The 19,744-nt window shown below is 38.1% G+C and overlaps 2 protein-coding genes across 2 annotated transcripts in view; both read right to left on the reverse strand.

Annotated features, from left to right (window-relative positions):
• Nucleotides 1-221: 221 nt before the first annotated feature.
• LOC133530159 (trypsin 3A1-like) lies at nt 222-10,824 on the reverse strand. Its single transcript, XM_061868017.1, has 8 exons — nt 10,515-10,824; nt 8,903-9,142; nt 7,728-7,962; nt 6,698-6,879; nt 4,232-4,329; nt 2,671-2,838; nt 1,599-1,714; nt 222-405 (listed from the first exon to the last, which is right to left on the reverse strand). The coding sequence occupies exons 1-8, from the start codon at nt 10,654-10,656 to the stop codon at nt 297-299; spliced, it is 1,290 nt and encodes a 429-aa protein (XP_061724001.1). The 5' UTR covers nt 10,657-10,824; the 3' UTR covers nt 222-296.
• Nucleotides 10,825-11,742: 918 nt separating this feature from the next.
• LOC133530156 (solute carrier family 2, facilitated glucose transporter member 8-like) overlaps nt 11,743-19,744 on the reverse strand; it is a 102,919-nt gene continuing 94,917 nt past the window's right edge. Inside the window, exons 7-9 of the mRNA XM_061868013.1 lie at nt 18,519-18,748; nt 17,020-17,214; nt 11,743-15,931 (exon numbers count right to left, since the gene is read on the reverse strand). Coding sequence (XP_061723997.1) covers nt 15,656-15,931; nt 17,020-17,214; nt 18,519-18,748 — 701 coding nt within the window. The 3' untranslated portion in view covers nt 11,743-15,655. The remainder of the gene's footprint in view (nt 15,932-17,019; nt 17,215-18,518; nt 18,749-19,744) is intronic.

Here is a 19,744-nt window from a genome sequence, read left to right on the forward strand (position 1 = left end):
ATAAAAGTGCATTTTCAGATATTTTAAGCACTGGCTGTTCTGGGGGCGTAGCCAAGAGATCACACTGGTTTGCATAAAACGAAACAAAACGCTAAGATAAACGTAAATAATGTATGGAAATGGCAGCTTTTTGTTTTTTGCAAACGATTTTCCTCTTGGCTAGGCCCCCTGATATATTTAAATGCGATTGTACCATGAAACAAAAAAAAAAAACAATAACCTTTCGACTCCATAGTAAACTCCGCTCAGGTTTATTATTATAACATTCAAACTAAAGTACGTAGTCTGCTATGCGCTTATGGAATATCCATCAGAGGCGGGCGCGGAGCGCTTTCCGCTTCTTTCATGGCATCGATTAGTTCGCTGGTCGACTTGTACCCGACTATGGTGTGTTTCACGAAATCCCTAGAAAAATAACAAAAACGGTTGTCAAATAATGGGATATTTACTATTTTTACGCGACAGCTAAAAAAAAGAACGATGGTGTTGTAAGTATGGCTTAACTTAATCCTTTGGTACGTCAGTCACATAAACATAAACGATAACTTGATATTAATTAATAATAAAACTTCCAACGCAATAAAACAGATGAACCGATTTTGATAAAATATGTTCAAGAACCAGCGCTAGAAAAAAAACCGCATATAAATCGGTTTACCCGTTTAAGAGCTACGGTGCCAGATAAGACACAGCGATCGAACTTAGGTATAACAGCCCTCTTTTCGCGTCAAGGGGTTTAATGAGAGAAAACTTCATTAAGAATATGCGTGGTTGTCGACTTTACCGACAAAAAGAAATTAGAATGGGTGCTAATAAGTTCTAAAGATAAATAAACCATAGACCCAGTACCAACTGAGTTACCCGGTTACCCGACTGGGGAGATTATTCGATCTTTAAAAAGACATACTGATGGTAACTAAAGGACAAGGTCCTGATGAAGACTGCAGGCCGCAGGCTGCATCATATGCAGTTGAAGCTCAAGACACCCATCAGAGCATTGTGTTGAAGTGCTGGAATGGCTGAAGTCAATACCTGAAGTAAGCCTTGATGAAGACCGCAGGCTACATACTTATACTTTTGGTTACTTTGATTCTTTAAATGTGTTAAAGAAAACTCACTTGGAGTCAGTACCTGAAGTATAAAGCCCTGTTGAAGACCGCAGGCTGCATGCCTCCACAGCGCTCAGTTCCAGAGCTCATGATGCCTGTCAGTTGTGTTGAACTGCTGGAATAGCTGTAGTCAATACCTGAAGTATAAAGCCCTGATGAAGACCGCAGGCTGCATGCCTCCACAGCGCTCTGGTCCGAAGCTCATGATGCCTATCAGTTGTGTTGGACTGCTGGAGCCTGGAATAGCTTCAGTCCATACCTGAAGAATAAAGCCCCAATGAAGACCGCAGGCTGCATGCTTCCACAACGCTCAGGTCCGAAGCACATGATACCTATCAGTTGTGTTGAACTGCTGGAATAGCTGCAGTCAATACCTGAAGTATAAAGCCTTGATGAAGACTGCAGGCTGCATGCCTCCACAGCGCTCAGGTTCGAAGCACATGATACCTATCAGTTGTGTTGAACTGCTGAAATAGCTACAGTCAATACCTGAAGTATAGAGCCTTGATGAAGACCGCAGGCTGCATGCCTCCACAGCGCTCTGGTCCGAAGCTCATAATGCCCATTAGTGCATTGTGTTGTACCGCTGGAGCGCCTGCATCAAACTAGCAACAAATGTATAGCAAAATTATTTTTTAACTAGCAGAAACGTCTGCAAACGATGCTATTAAGCTTAGAAAAAATATGTCGTGGAACTTCGGGAGTCTAAGAAGTGTAATGTTCATACGGTATATGTCACTAAGGTCCCCTAGACTCATATGGTGGAAAAATTTGCTGCCTATGGATGAGGTATTGGTGGCTCAGATGGCAGAGCGCTGGAGTATCGATCCAGACGCCGTGAGTTCAAGTCTCACCCGAGGCAGTAAGTTTTCCACTTTAAAATTTATTTTAAGCTTAAATGTATAGCAGTTGTAATGTGTAATAATATAAGTAGTTCTTTTCAGTTTTTGTGATCATCAGGAATAAAAAAAAACCTTTATTTGCTTTTATTCGTAAACCATACAAAATAGCGAATTGTCTTGAGCGTTGAGCGTCGTGGTAGAAGTCCTCCTAGGTATCGCTATCACTAGTGTCACTAATACCAACCACAAACCTTTTTTTCTACTCGTGAACTGTAACGGTTGTATTATGATTTCTATACCAAACTGTAAAAGCGTACTTTTCATGTATGGGCTCCTTACTTAATTATAATATTCATAAACAAACGCTGTAGTCAATTATAATGAATTCAACCAATCACGTGGCGCCGCGATCCGGTGGAAAAGACACCAACGCGCGACTATTTCATGAGTAATATTCATATATGCACGCGTTGCTGTCTTTTGCACTACTGATATACCTAATTTTCCTTAATTAGTTAGGTTTTATCTCTCTTGTACAGTCAGCGTCAAATACTTCGTAGCAGTCAAAGTGGCCAAATAGTTCGGAACACCATACTAAATATATGGTGTACCGAACTATTTGGCTACTTTGGTTGCTACAAAGTATTTGACGCTGACTGTATATCATGATTGTATAATAAATACTATTAAGTACTACTAAAAAGAACTATCAAGATTACCAGACAAGCATCCCTGGTCCCGTTCCTCAGAGACGCACAGAACATGTCTTCACCAAACTGGAAGCCGTTCACCAGCTGGTAGGCATCCTCGCAGTAATTGTGAGTGCGGACCTTCAGCCTGGCCACGAGCAAGTTGGACGTCTGCTCGCGGAACGCTGTTTCTGAACCCTGCACGCATAGATAAAAGATTCTATATTTTTCCTACTCCTCTACTGTTATCTGTCATTTATGCATTCATTAACACGAATATAAGAACATACATAAAAGATTTCAAGAAAAGTCTATATTGTCTATTCCTCATAAAAGCTCTTGTGCTTTTATAAGCTATAACGTTACTGCGATTAATGGCTACCAACCTAACAAAACCAAAACGAATACAGTTTTAAACTAAGTGCATTGCTGCCAACTTACAAAATATTCATTTGGTTGCATAGTAAAAATAATTACTTCATGAGTCAGAAACACGCATGTGACACCCGTAATATAGCAACACCCATAGACTACGAAGACCTGTTAGCGTTGCTTGTTAGTCTCCGTAGGCTACGGTGGCCAAAATTGAGAAAAAACTGTCCAAAAAATTAATTTAGCAAGTAGCAAGTACCAGGGCATGAGTTACGAGGAGGTGTCGCCGACCGGCCGGCCGCGGCCCGGGGCGGGCCGGGCGCGTAACAAGGTATGCTCGCGCGTCTTGGCTATATATACTTTTGCTGTAATTTGTTTACCTAAATTAAGATTTATTTTTGTTGACTCGTAGGAAAAATATTGTATGCAACGTTGTGTAAGTAGGTCAAAAAATTCTCGTGGCGTATTCCTTTACAATGTTCGCCTACGCCTTCGGCTCCGGCTCACATTGTAACTCACGCCACTCGCCTTTTTTGACCCTTCTTATACAACTGTTGCATAAAATACTATAGTAAAATTATTATTTTACATTGGCAAATACGGTAACGATTTCCTGGCGTTAGCACAATCAAAAACCTCACAAACCTCAAAATTTCTAGGACAATCGTGTCATTTGGAAATAATGTATTGTACGAGAAATAAGACATTGATTACATCAGATAGAACATAAATATGTAGTACAAAGGCGAAGATCCCTAAGAGGGAGGGAGGGATCTCTTCCAGTTAACCTATACTTATAAGAGTAATTGTTAATTAAATGTCCCTTTTCATGTCTACACCATTTGACAAATTGGGACCTCGAGGAACTGCCGACATCTTGGAAAATGCGTACCATCTTGGATAAGTTAGCGTTTTATTTACTCTGAATGTATGTTCTGAATGAAAACATGGTGTAAGGCAACATTAAAGCTAATTAATTTCTACACCTAAAAGTCCTACATAGCTTTGTGGAAATAGTTAATCTTGTTGTGTTAGTAGTCGTCGATATATGCTTATTTCAAAACGGAAACACCTCATTAACCACTTACTCGTACTGGTGGCCGACAGTTTATTAGTTTTCGCATCGACCCATCCTGAGAGGTGGGCCGCCATTTTACTGGATTACGTCATGTCGTGCAGTAAGATTTACCAATACCTAGTTAATAAAGTGGGTACTCACTGAGGTGGCCCCCCATCCTGCCACGGTGACGAAGCTCTGCGCATACGGCTCGCGGGCTCCGTCATAGATCCGAATCAAGTTTACGTATTTCGAGAATTCTGAAACAATTCAAGTATTATTACTTTTTTTTTTTATTTTTTTTATTCAGGATTATAACAGCTTATAATAATTACATGTGCAATTTTAAATTTTAAGTGTATAAAGCCAATTACAGTAATCCACAATGATAAGTTGTTAACCATAATCGATAACTGTGAGTCCTTACCTATTTGCGTATCTATATTCATACAATCGAATGTACAGTCAGCAAAGCTAATAGCTCCTGCATACACATTTGTATGGGTACTGAGCTGGTAGTTTTGAAATCAAATGAAAATCTTTATTACAGGTAACTAGAGGCCCATACATAAATACTTTAAAAATATATTTTAAAACTATGCATTACGCAAGCCCGCAGTGTCAGGGAACTGGTCGCGGAACCGCCGAAACTTGACACCATTCGGCCAAAACTCCTCCTTGTTGAACTAAAATTCGCATTGTGTCGAGATTCCAGCCTTGCGATTGCGACTCTCAAGATGAATCCGGACTTTACTCTCATACGAGTATATGTTATCGACGTAAGTCAATGTAGACGGGACACATATAGCAGCGTCGACGGTGTTGCAGGACGCAGCAAATGGTTGGGTCCAGTCGGTGCGGTAGGTACTGCACTGAATCTGACGAGCCGGTAGAACTCTTTTAACTTCAAAGGTAACATTCGGATGGCGACTTTAGCAGCGTTACTGATGTAAAGTAGAATAAATTGCATTGCAGTCGAAAGTAGAATGTTCAATACGTCACCCATGTTATCAAGAAAAGTTACACGTTTCCCACGTATTGCTGCACATACTGACGCTGCCAGAGGCGGCGTTAGGCGTGGGTGACGTGGGCCACCGCCTACGGCCTCGCGGCCCGAGGGGCCTCGCGCCTCCAATAAGTACCTATATCTTGGACACACCGTAAAAATGTTCGTTATTTCTTGCGGCACCAGAGGGCCTCGCTAAAAGCAGAGATGTGACTTATTTGAAATACTTGTATTTAAAATGCAAATACAAAATGCAAAATACCTATTTTGTATTTAAATACCTTTTAAAGAAAACTATTTTGTATTTTATTTCAAATAGTTTTTGGGACCTATTTTCTATTTTCAAAATACTTTTTATTAGGTAAAGTAAGTAGGAGTTACAATCCTTGCAACTCTCTCATTCTTTTATGGCGAGCGGTCTGGCCTAGTGGGTAGTGGCCCTGCCTATGAAGCCGATGGTCCCGGGTTCAAATCCTGGTATGGGCATTTATTTGTGCGATGAACACAGATATTTGTTCCTGAGTCATGGATGTTTTCTATGTTTTTTTTTTAGTTTATTTATTCACTATGAATTTTTTGAAACAGGGTTTAACACAATAAGCCACTATTGAAAACCTCTAGGGTTTATGTAATAGTTGGCGAGATCGCGCGGACCGATCCGCGTTTGCTTAATTGCTGTTATTGTATCTATCGTTTAAATATCGACCTTATGTATATGTATTTAAGTATTTATAAATATTTATAAATATCATTGTCTAGTACCCACAACACAAGCCTTAATGAGCTTATTGCTGTGGGACTTAGTCAATTTGTGTAATAATGTCCTATAATATTTATTTATTATTTTAACATGGAACTGGTGAATCTGTTTAGTAACGCCGCAAATAGAGCGTAGCGAGAGATTAAAAATGTGGAATCTTAAGCGTTGCAAAGGTTTCAAGGCACGAGAGGTAAACAAACTTTTCTGCCCTGGTGAAACACAAACGAGACGTTTTCACCAACCAACGAAAGGTATATACTAGCTGTAAAAAATTACAAATCTAAATTAATACTTTTAATAATTGACCGTTAATAACCATCACTTAAAAGTCCATTCAACCGGTAAACATGAGGAGACACAAAATTTGCACTCTAGAGGACTGGTATACACACTATTTTTAAAGAATAAAGAAAGCATTTCCAACTTGTAAATTCCGAGCAATACTAACTTTTTAATTCAGACTAGGTATTCACTACTTAAAGAGTACCTTTTATCGCAAAGTATTTGTATTTTAAAAAAGTATTTTGAAAATACCTATTTTGTATTTAGTATTTTAAATACAAATTTGTAAACTATTTTGTATTTTGCATTTGAAATAGTATATCAAGGAAGTATTTGTATTTTGTATTTAAATACTTTTTATAAACTATTTTTCCCATCTCTGGCTAAAAGTACCTTGCCCACATAAAATTTTGGTCTTGCCCCGCCACTGGACGCTGCTATACTCGCCTCTAAATGTAGGTACCCTTAAGATATGGTATTTAAGCCAGCATCTGAACAGAAACGCACGATTGACTGATGATGGTTTTAGAATTCAGACATTTATATTGGTACCTTCGCATTATAACCATATACATCTTACCAAGGTTGTTCTGTAGCTTCAACAGTGCGACGTCAGCATGGGGCACCGGCTCCTCCTCAAACTTAGGATGCCTCACGGCACCGGTGACGTCCACCAGCTCCCCGCCCTCGTGGGGTTTCACGCTGCCGACGCGGACTTTTACGTAGCGATTGAGTTGCTTCACGGAGAGCACTGATAACACACTGAGATTGTTCGGAGGATTTAGGTAAATAAATCTGCTTATCAGTGACTGAGTTCGTACACTATCTTTGGTAGGTGATTATGTGACTAGGTGAGTGAGTGAAAATATGAGGAAATAGACTGACATGAGGAAATTGCTATGTGATTGCAATCTTGCTGCTAAGGGACAAAATATAGTGGTAGATTTGTATTTGTTTATATGATAAGTATTGTATATATGGTATTGGTGGCAGAAAGGCTCCTGAAAAAGAATAGATTTAATAATCCATTGAGGGCTAGTGGTTTGGGATTTGTTAACTTCGATTAATAATGTGATAACGTCTGGTCCGTATTTAATTAAAGGTGTTACTGATTAAGTTAGTAATCAGTGAGTCGATGAGCAGTCGAGTAAGTGAGGAAATTATAAACCTATTTACTCCTTAGTATGTAGTACATTACAAATGATACAACAATGGTTGATACAAATGCGTGAGTGAACGTATGTTTGACTGATTTAACCGAATGATGAGTGACGACTGAGGAGGTCTATGATTAGAAGAAAGAAGATAGTTATATATCGTTGTCTGAGTACCCACAACACAAGCCTTCCTGAGCTTACCATGGAACGTAGTCAATTTGCTTTAGAATGCCCTATAATATTTATTGATTGGGTATAAGTTTGTGTCCAAATAAGTAGATTAGAGGTAAAGCTTGAGTAACTGAGACCCCACGTCAGTAGCTAGTCAGTGATATAGAAAATGATGTCGCTGCGTAGTTGGGCCAACGTTGAGCCAACCAGCAGCCAAAGAGTTGACTAGACGTCAACGCTCTAGATCCACTATTATGAGGCCTTTATTAAATAAAAACTTACTAATTGAGACAATGTGCCGCCGTGAGCACCCAGCCGACGTCGACAATGGCGCCGGCGCACCACAGCCTTCCGTTGATCATCACGGCCGCCATGTACGGGTAGTTGATCGTGTCCGTCAGGTTCCCGCTGCGGATGTACTGGCTGTTAACTTCATACTGCACGTCGTGGAGGTTGCGGATGCGACCGAAGTCCTTCTTGTTTGGGCGACGGCGGCTGCTGTTGTGTGAGGGGTGATCTAGGTACGTTCAATACAGGACTTTGAGTCAGTAAGTTGAGGTTTAATTTTGATTGACTTAAACGGCCTTAGCGGTTAATATAATAAGTTTATATCTCTGCTCTGACCTTGCTGTGTCATAAAAAGTATTAAATGTTACAATTCAATAGTTAGTTTTGCAAGGAGGCAAAGTAAACACAAAGTATGTCACTGAAAAGGTAACACGTCCTTTAAATTGACACCAATATTAATTAGGTAGCGCAATTACACTAAGACCTATTATAATCACATAAGTCAGATTCGTGAACTAGGCATGATGTTTTCGATGGCAAATGTATGAGAATTGTAAGGGAGAAATTCAAGGGGCTAGTGGTAATGACACCACTTTTCATCCTGGCAACATTGGGTTTCTTGAAGCCTAGGAACACGACTACAAGGATTAGAAGTCAAAATGCGGCATAATATAATTTTGCATACGACACAGTTCTAGAGAATATTTCGCAAAATAAATTATTCTGCTTTTAACGATATCTAATATAGTTGACAAATAGTACTTAGTATCCACAATTTGGACCGTATCTTACAAAGTTTTTTTTACAAAAAAAGTTGTCGATTGAACTGTAAGTTGATGTCCGTTATTTTGTGGTTATCTTCATATTATTTCACTGAAATTTCTTTGGTTATGTTATTGTGTTTTTTGTCGGTAATTAAACTCAATTGTTTAGAATACCTTAAGAAAACACGAGTAAAACAGTTATGAAGGATTACTTTTTTTCGGGTTGTATGTATCCTTCCAAATACGTTCTCACTTCTGAGGTGAAGTCTTGTGTACTACACGAGATCAAAGTTGTTTACATGTCGTGCCCTTTTGAGTAAACAAGCACTCGAAGAAACATCGAACTTTGCTCTCTGGTTGTACAAATAACTATTTTTTAAATACATCAAAAATTAAAATACGTACCCCGCGCCAGCATATCTTGGTAACGCTGTAAGTCAATTTGGTGACGCTTCGAGTCGGGCTTGTGACGTTTCATCGATATTTGGAGACTCTTCAACTCGGGTTGGGAACGCTGTGCGTCGGGTTGAGGGCTCTGTGCGTCGGGTTTGGGTCGCTGTGAGTCATTGGATAGTTGTAAGTCAGCTTTTCGGTGTCGGCGTAGATCTTCTGGGACTGCAGCCGTTATGGGGCCCGAAAATTCCACTGGTTTTAGAAGGTAAAACAATATTAGGGTTGTGAAAGAGTTAGTCACAATAAAAAAACTTCTTATTAGTAATAGACACAGACCAGGCTAAGTTTGCGTCATAAAATAAATAAAGGAATGGTTTGCACCGACTCTTGGCAGTGCCAATGTCCGCGTCATACCTATTTGATCTTCTCCTAGCCTATATTCATCGCAATACCAACTGGCGACTGAGGTTATAATGCCATCTCTTTCACTCTTGACTGGTCTTAACAAGGGTACAGGAGATAGCATTATGACCTCAGTCGCCACGAAGCAGAAGGTCCCGGGTTCGAATCCTGGTAGGGGCATTTATTTGTGTTGTTCCTAAGCAATTCGTTCCTGAGTTATGGATGTTTTCTATGTATATTGATTTATTGAAAATCATTGTCTAAAATAATCAACTGTCTGCGATTCTTGAGCCAGTGGCTTAGAAATATAGTTCCATTTTTTTGTTACTCTCCGGCAACCTTAAAAATTATGATCGGTAATATTCTTTCTTCTTTTCATCCTGTTACCCCCTGGTGGGGTGTAGGGCTCGAACCATTTTCTTCCACTGACTCCGGTCCTGGGCAGCTTGGGTAACCTCCCACCCCATCCCAAATACACCCAATTCTTGCTCCACGGAACCGCGCCAAGTAGATTTAGGGCGACCATGTTTCCGTTTTCCGGGCAATATAATTGTATAAATTTGTTTTTATTATGTACTTAAACTGTATCGAAGTATTTTTCCCTTCGGCCGCGTACGCAACCAGAGCTTCGTAACCAGATGCGATCGAAAACTATTTCTGCCTTGTACGAAACCGGTTGCGATCAAAAACTAATTTCGTCTTATCCGTAACCAGTTACGATCGAACACTTCTCGTTCTTATACGAAACCAATGTCTGGGCCATCTAGCTATAGGTTTTTTTTTCAAATATTTTGTCATGATACTCATGATAATTTCTTATCCTGAATGTCAGTGCTCCACGTCTCTTAAGCCAGTGTCTTTTAAGGAACAAGGTTACATTGTATTTGCCAACAAAGTATTTGAATATTATCAACTGGTACAATTTTTGTGTTCTGATTTTTGACTACATATATAACGTGTACAGTACTTATACTGTATAACAAGGTGTATAAATATAATCTTAGCTGACTTTATCAACGGTCGAAAGGTATCGTACAACAAAGAAAAGTGTTCGATCGTAACTGATAACTAGTAAGACGGAATTAGTATTTGATCGCAACCGGTTTCGTACAAGGCAGAAATAGTTTTCGATCGCATCTGGTTACGAAGCTCTGATTGCGTACGCGGCCGAAGGGGTATTTTTCTTGTTATAAATTGTATTTTCATAATTCATAATACTTACGCTTTTCCTTCGCGCCATCTATACTCCCAGTGAAGAATATCAAGCACAATAACCCACATATTCTCATCATTTCACAACGTCTACCTACGGAATCACACCTGATTGTAAATCCATATTGGGCAAGCCGTGTTGAAAGAGTCATAAAAAGTTATTGCCTTAGTACGAACAGTGAAATTGAATTATATTTAAACATCTAAAGGTAAAAATAAAAAAACCGGCCAAGTGCGAGTCGGACTCGCACAGGAAGGTTTCCGTAACATTATCTATAAAAACGGTCACCCATCCAAGTACTGACCCCGCCCGACGTTGCTTAACTTCGGTGATTGGATGAGAACCTCGAGATTGGAAAGAAATATTTATTTTATTCTGTTTAATCTGTAGAAATTTCAACTGGCTAACTATCACGGTTCTTGAGATTCAGACTAGTGACAGATGGACGGACGGACGGACGGACAGCGGAGTCTCAGTAATAGGGTCCCGTTTGACCCTTTGGGTACGGAACCCTAAAAAATAACCTAGTATATTACCCTTTTCATTTCTCATGCTCTGAAAGTTGGTCTTTGTTGTTGTGTGTGTAGAAAATGATACTTTTCTGAGAGTACTTTCTAAGTACATTTTTTCTCTTTTTTGCGATAAGCATTTAAAATTTTGGTTTTAAATGGATTTGTTGTACAATTTCTATTCTGATAATAGCGATAATTAATTCCTCCACATTTATTTATTTAAAGTTTATTGCACATATAAAAGAGTACAACAGGCGGACTTAATTCCAATAGGCATTCTCTACCAGTCAACCATAAGGCAAAACAGAAATACTTCAAGGTGGGTGCAGTGAGAATTAAACAAAAAAAACCGTAACTTTTGAGCGAAATAAAATTCCATAAATGTAAACTAAACTAAACTTGTTGTTCATGTACTGATGTCCTAAAAAATCTTCTTTGTAAACTATGTCCTTACAATTTTAGGTTGCCGTAATGTCCATGCTTAGTGTGACATTTTACCCATACTATATGGACAAAAAATATTTTTTTCATTCCTGTATATTTTTTCTGAACTAGCTATAATTACTTTAAATAACAAGATATGGTTCAAAAACAAAACGTTTTGTCCGTACTTCCCCTAAAGGTTAAAAAATCTCAATTCGTCTGTTTTCTTTTAATTAGGTATGTGCCTATCTAATTATTTACAGGTACGAAGGGAACCTTTATAAATAAAAAAAAATCATATATCATTATAAATAAAATACTTTTAATGTCATAAAAATAGACTTATAAATAAAAATACCAACATTAAACATTAATTCGTCAATAATATCACAATCGTTATCATTAGGCGAAGCGAGTTCTATAATACATTCGATCAAATACCCTCATAAGCAATAAAAATGGGTCACCTTGTTCTTTCAAAGTAATTCATTTTCATTGCTCAGTCATAGATTGCTTCCCACTAAATAGTGCATAAAAGACGCGCTCTTAATCAGCTTACAAATGTAAAATACTAGTTAAGTACAATATAAAAAAAACACTAGTCGTAGTGATCACGGTGCGTTCAAATACTTGACCATATAGACAAAGCAAGTCTCATTCTAATGTATAAGTACCTACGTCTTGTAGATTTTGCAATAATTAAGTCAAAGAATGATATTTCTACGCCATTTTGTATCTACATTGACACAGTGATAATCCGATTAGAGCCGTAGCTGTTTTCATATTGACTGTCCTTGTGATAAGGCGCAAAAATTTAATTCCTTTACTGTACATATACATTTTAGAATATAAACCGTTTTTTTTTCGTTAATTTCAAGGGTGCATCTCTGAGCTTAAATTAAGTAACTTTCTCAAAGACACCGTTATTCTAATTAATTCAATTTCGGAGATAATCAATAATCTTATAAGGCCTTTACGAGCGTGTACACTTGTCTTAGGGCCTGTTTACATATTGATTAGTGGTTAGTAAGAGTTCATACATTTTCTACTAAACGTTATTAATATCTCGGACGATCAATGTTCGAAATGAAATTGATATGTCAAGATATGTTGTTTTCAATTGTTTGGTTGAGTTAAATGTAATGCCCGTATTATAACAACGCAATACGTAAGTTTTAATATTTTTTGTATAAAAATAATAAAAAATGATGTTTATTTTTGAATAAACATCATTTTTTATTAATATAAATTAACTAATAATAAATTAACTATACCATTTAGTTTCCTTAAATTCACTTAGCGATACCTCGAAGTCAACGGCATTTAATGTATAATTAAAAAAAAATCAATGCCCCGGAGGCTAATTCTGCTTGTTACAGGTTATGAATTTGTTATGGATATGATATGCCAGTGTAAAAAGAAACACCAATTTTGACATTCATCATGTATATTCATAACGAATTCATAATCATTACCGAATATCACAATCAGAATTCGCCTTTGTTTTGGTCCTGGCTTGTAGTTTGTATAAATGTGTAAGTACTCGCATAATAAGTACGTTTGCGCCGATAATTGGCTGTCTTATATGCTCTGTCTCGTGGGACGTCTACTATGCACAGAGGAGTCATATAACTAAGAACCCTGTCATATTAAACTTTACGTCATACGTATTAAGGCACCAGTGGATTGAGCAAAATGCGATTACGACAAGGTTCTGTGTGATTTTCTAAGTTAATTAGGCTGTAAACACAATTTTTGTCAATTATCAAACCGTATTGCAATAAACGCCATATTTCGTATCTACCATTTCGGACCTTGTCACGGTGACAATAGTATGAGGTCACTAGCGACTTCATATTGGTTGTCGCTGCGACAAGGACCGATATGGTACTGAAATCAAATTCTTTGACTGCATCTAAAGTAATTAAGCGACAGTGTGGAAGCGTCACCACAAACGTCAAATTCCTATGAAAATATCGTTCGATGGCAACCAGTACTCACTAATTACTATTTAAGATCCATATAGTAAACACCCCTATAATGGAACAGGCACCAGTAATGGAATGGTATAGACAAATCTTGTAAAACAAATATTTATCATCAGTTTTTAATCGCTGGCAACATTTTACCATAAACATGAGCCAAATAGCTGCTTAAGTTTGATTTTTCATTGATATTTGTTATTTTGAAAATGAATGGCGCCATACATTCCATGACTGGAGCAAAAAACCATAGTTTTAATTGGTTAATAATATTGAAACCAATTGCAGTAGCTTTCATTAAATACATAGAAAACATAAAGGACGAATTGGACATTCAACTTTTAAAGCGTAAAGCGGTAGACATTTTACAGGTGTCGGTGAAATATCAAAAACACTCCAAATTTTCTCCTAAATTTTCCATGATTGGTGCCGTTAACATAGTGAACCGTGCTATAATAACAATAGCACAGAATGAGTACAGCAATTCAGGGACCAATCATGCTGTCCCTTTCTTATGTATGACATTATCCCTTTTAATTCGTATAATGTACTCACTGTTTTAACACTATTCATGTTAATCACTGGATGTCATTTGACACAAACAACAAATCATACATGAGTTCTTACTACGATTTGCAGACATAGAACCCATCCACAGACTGTTTATAAAGCATCTAGGGTACCATCTACTACCAACTAGCATACCAGGGTTACACTCACTTGAATTATTCATCGCTATTGGCGTTATGTTCACTCAAGCCTGAAGAAGGACCCACGATGGGTTCGAAACATGTCGCCCATGGCGACGAATAATTAAGGTGAGTGTAACCGTGGTATCTAAAAATTTTAGAATATGTCTCACGAAAGTTTGCTTTTGGAAGGACTCCGAGATCACAAGAAAACCGGCCAAGAGCATGTCGGGCCACGCTCAGTGTAGGTTTCCGTAGTTACTCTTCCGTCACAATAAGCTAAACTGGAGCTTAACGTATAGTAAATTGTTAACCAAGGGATGAAACGCGAGTTAAACAAATAGGCAAATTTGCATAATCAGTACCTAATTAAAGTCTTTTTACTATGAAGGGGAAACTTTTTGCGATAACTCAAAAACAGCTTAACTGATCATGTCCGCTATAGTTTTCATTTAAAGTCTTTCTTAAGCTCTACTTCCACGATTTTTTTCATATTTTTTGGACCTATGGTTCAAAAGTTAGAGGGGAGGGACACATTTTTTTTTTCTTTCGGTGCGATTATCTCCGAATATATTCACATAATCAAAAAATGTTTGTTGAAGACCCCTATTAGTTTTGAAAGCCCTTTCCAACGATAACCCACACTGTAGGGTTGAAGCAGAAAAAAAATCACCCCCACTTTACGTGTAGGGGAGGTACCCTCAAAAAAAAAAAAATTTAGATTTTATTGTACGACTTTGTCGGCTTTATTGATTTATAAATCCATGCCAAATTTCAGCTTTTTAGCATTAACGACCACGGAGCAAAGCCTCTGACAGACAGACAGACAGACGGACATGGCGAAACTATAAGGGTTCCTAAGTTGACTACGGAACCCTAAAAAGCAGCTTCTTTTCTATGGACATAACAAAAGTATACAATTTGGACACTTTTTTCTAAGACTTATCACGCTACTTTGAAGAAATGGATGATTTTTCCGATTTGTCATGCTACTTCAGTCTATCTTAGTACTTAATACTGCGACTGATTGAAATAGCATAACCCGTTCGTGCGTCTCCGTGAAAATACGATGATAAAGAATTATTCACCACGGACCTGAAATAAAGTGAGTAATCAGGCTTACTTAATTATTCAGTATGAGAGCGCTAATGAGCGGACCTCAGGTCGTCTTAAATGATCCATCTAGTAAGTGACATCTGGTTTGCACAGATCACAGAGTCACAGTCCAGTCATAGATTTACAAGACATTAGTGAGGGGTCAGGATAAAAAAATGGCATTTACAACCTCAGAAAATCACACTAAAGTAAGGACGACAACATCAAAAAAAGTCCTACATTGGCCCTGAATTTGCTATCTCTATCACACGGGCATAATTATATTGCTGTCTCGCTGATGATACCGGCGATCAATGCCACTGTGTGAGCAACACAGCAATATAATCATGCGATGCATGCAGCGCGTGCGATAAAGGAGGAAATGGCGGGCCAAAGTACGAAATTCTTTGTGCTTAGCGTCCTTACTTTCCCACAATCTACTCAAAAAATCATAACCGACACACCTCCTTCCCCGTCTCCACATCTTTCCTCTTCTCCTTCTTTCTAGAATCCTCTAGAATAGCATATATTTCTTCTACGCTACGATCCTTAGTTTCAGGGACCCATAATACTGTGTAGAGTGTGCCGAGGAAGCAGACTATTGAGAACATGACGAAGACCCAGTGGATGCCGAGGAGTTTGAGGAGGGGGTCGTAGGCCTTGGTTTGAAGGAAGTCGCTGAGAGCATCCACGCTGCTTACGAAGGAGGTTACCATGCCTCGGTGCTGGAAAAAAGAAATAACAAGTAGGTAAGTATTTTAATTTAAAAAAAACATATGATGTGAAAAGAAATAAATTAAAAGAATACAACACAATTGATTATTTTTGGAATAAAAAATACCTACCTACGTTCATTGTTCATCTAATACTTCCAGGTTATGATACCTGTTCGGCGGTGGAAATGATATAAAACTAGGGATAAAGATATTTTTGGTATACGATATTTCATCTACCGGGTGGTCCAAACCTCGACATACATTTTTTTAATTGCTCACGTCGTGGACTATCAGAATATACCCCATGTATGTTAGCCGATTTTTCGTAGTATTCGAGTTATTAATACGGACCACAGAGTGTTCATAAATACTCACCAGACGCTGATAGCTGGACCTTTTAAAAAACTTAGGTTCTAGCAGTTTCTGAAGTAACTAAAAGTCCTTGAAATCGCTTGTATTTTTGTTTATTTAACCGCAAAATATAAGCTTGACATGCTGAAACCTAAAACCTAAACTCGCAGCCAAGTGAGGATGCTGTTTTTTTTAAACAACTGCTCCGTTTGAAAAGGATTATGTCACAAGAAGGAACATTAAAAAAAGTCAAATAGTTTTTTAAAGAAATTAATTGCTTCACCCTGGATTATTTTAACAAAAGTAAAAATAATCATAACTTGAAAACTACGAAGAATCGGCTAACATACATGGGGTATATTCTGATAGTCCACGACGTGAGGAATCAAAAAAAGTTTTTGGACGTCGATGTTTGGACCACCTTGTATTTGCCATAAAGTACTTTTTGATAAGGAAAGCCAGGAATAATTTGAAGTTATGTTAAGAATTTTAGTGTATAGGAGTATATTTCTTCTTTGTTGACATTTACGAGCATACATATAAAGGGCTTTAGCTGATTTGGTAGTGACGCTGTCTACGAAGCTTATTTGCACACATCGTGGAGAGAAAATTGCCAACCGATATGTCAAGACATATTTGAAGCTGAGAATCGTTCCTTAAGGTAAGGCAGCGTTTTCTTTAAGATGTATATGAGATTGAGATATGTAGACCCTACGTGTCGATGATAGAAACTCCGTGTTACTTACTTGGAACGAGAACAGCTCTGAAGTGATGACATAAGGCACTGGCTGGTAGCCGGCTGCATCAGCAAAGATGCATAGACACATGGCTAATACTGGCAACCAGCCCGGTAACCAGAAGCCGACGCTGGTGATGTAGAACCAGGCACCCAGGGCCAGCATGGAAACCCCTGTTGCGAAGGAAGTTCCGGCGAGGAGCCACTGGAATTAAAAGGTTTTCTATTTTAATATTAAATCATAATGGGACAAAATATTAACAGAGTGGTGGCCCGTTTCAAATAAAAGAAGCGCCTGGTGTCCGTTATTAGCTTTTGAAAGACCGACATTTGGAAGATCGCGTGGCTTCTGCTTAGCAGTGGACGACTGGAGGCTAAAATGATGATGATGATCACATTAAAACCCGTTTTAAGACTTGAAATTATACATCCGTAATTTTGTAGCATTTTATGTCAGCTTAGTGACAGGAATCGAAGATCGGAAGGGATACGAGTATTAGATAAGTCAACTTTTATACTTCAAATGTAGTAATAACTAGTAACAAAGAATGAGGAAACAATTCAGATAACGGATAAATCTTATTCAGTTGGGCAAAGGCAGATAAAAAGGCATAGCATGCCCTCTTATCAAGTCATCACGAAGTTTGAATCTGGATTTCCTGTTCACTTTCTAGTGTTTAGTTTAATGAATTAATGACGCCATTTTTATTACGCTACTTACCGATGTTCGTCAACAGGCACGTAATAGAAATTATTAAACGTTAATTTTATGATTATTCCGACACATCGGGATTAATCGACAAAATATTGCGCAAGTTTGTGGATTGACTCAGTTCCTTCGAAATATATCACAATACTAACACAATTGACGTATTTATCTTGTCAAGGGAATTCCTTAACTTAAGGCTATTGTCACCTGATAGAGTCACCTTCAAAAGATGAATCAGTAGGCCGTAGTGGGAAAACTTCCCCCTACGTGAAGTATTGTCATTCGGAGCAACGTTGTTTCCTGTACATTTATTTAGGTTTTCCTTACAATGTTTACGAGTGATTGCGGTTTGCCCTTGCTTTGCGTTTAGGCACGTTTCGGTTAAATACTTACAATTTTCCTTGTCTAAAAATATTTGAATCGAATAAATTGATAGTCAGTGAATTTAAACCACCATTAAAAAGGAAGATTAGCGATAAGATCTTTTATTGAAATGTGCAGTAAAAAGTATTGTGACTCCACATCAAATAGCCTCTCTTGGAAACGGTTCAACATGATTGCTTCCAAGATAGTGATACGAGTATCTTACCTTTCGTCCTGTCTTTTCAACAATACAGATAACTGCTATAGGTCCAAGTAGTTGTATGCCTCCCACCGCAATGGTTTCTTGTTAGTACTGAGCTTCAGGCTTATAAATCCAAGGTCTACTCTAAGATGAAGCCAGCATACATCATTTCCCAAGCCTTTCTTGAGATAGCAAGGGTCCTAACATTAATCTATTCCGTTCGTCACTAACTCACCTTTCGTCCAGTCTTCTCAACTATACAGCTGGCCACTATAGATCCAAGGAGCTGTATTCCTCCCACCACAATAGTCTGCTTGTTAGGGCTGAGCTTCAAGCTGATGGACTCCGAGGCCTGCTCGAAGATGGAGCCAGCATACATGAGGACCACCAGGTAACCGCAAGTCTCTTGAGACAGCATGACGTTGAGAGATATCCGGAATGCTTTGAAGGTCGTTTTGTCGCGCACTGGAAATGAAAAGGTGTTTTAATAAGTTTTTGGCAAAAAATCATTTTTGACACAAACTTCTATTGCACACTGATGTACTGTTCTTTCCACAGTCAACTAATACTCATCGAGACAATTCTAACAACCCTAAACACAATTGGTTTGTTTAGTTTTATCACAGGGTTCCCATGGCCTGTCTCCATCGTCAGATCAGTGGTCATCATAATATTGCATTGTCATCCGATTTACATGTGTGCAAAACTTCAGCTCTATCGGTAATCGAGAAGTGGGTCAAATTTAGGTTCTAAGATTTGACTCACACTAACATACATACTAATTACAGGGCGAGGTAAATAAAAGCTTGTAGAATGTAATTAAGCATGGATACTTGCTAGCAGGGACTAATTCACGCATAATATAAAAACAAAAGTGGTCCAAATTGCCAAGATAATATGACAATTTATAACTTAATCTTCAAAACCATTCCTATTTTCGAGTTAGGGGCTTTGATATTTGCGGGATAATAATATATAAGCTTAAAATATTAAATCTGATGAACCTGGAATCATGAAAAACTTCTGTTAATAAAATTATAGGTAGGTAGTTACCTACAAACGAAAGAACTTGCGCGGTAGATTGTAGGTATCCCTTGTTGGTATTCTGACAATTAAATGTAATGGCACATGACTTAATTTCCTAATATGTGGCATTATCTATGAAAAGGGACCTTATTGTCGATGGCGCTTACGCCGCACTGCGTCGCGCAGCGTTGTATTTTTATCGGAGCACCGTTTATGACGGCGGAAGCGTCATCGATAATAAGGTCCCTTTTCATAGATAACGTCACATATGGGTATTTCGAATAAACACTTGCTAGTTCGATGGTGATATGGTCGATTCATAAATGTATCTTTGCCATTTGATATATCATCAGATGTCATTAAAACTTGTCGAATACCACTGGACAATTAAATGATATCTGCATATGATTGGATAGGGTTACCTACTTTATCTCA

The sequence above is a fragment of the Cydia pomonella genome, chromosome 22 (assembly GCF_033807575.1).
Source record: "Cydia pomonella isolate Wapato2018A chromosome 22, ilCydPomo1, whole genome shotgun sequence".
Classification (NCBI taxonomy): domain Eukaryota; kingdom Metazoa; phylum Arthropoda; class Insecta; order Lepidoptera; family Tortricidae; genus Cydia; species Cydia pomonella.

What these genes read in the sequence shown, in the direction of transcription:
- LOC133530159 (XM_061868017.1), bottom strand. Translation starts at nt 10,656, where the DNA reads ATGACTCTTTCAACACGGCTTGCCCAATATGGATTTACAATCAGGTGT. An exon ending in GAAGCTACAGAACAACCTTG is followed by an intron (nt 4,330 to 6,697) that starts GTAAGATGTATA and finishes GAATTGTTTCAG; the next exon opens with AATTCTCGAAATACGTAAAC. An exon ending in ATCAAGGCTCTATACTTCAG is followed by an intron (nt 406 to 1,598) that starts GTATTGACTGTA and finishes TTATTTTTCTAG; the next exon opens with GGATTTCGTGAAACACACCA.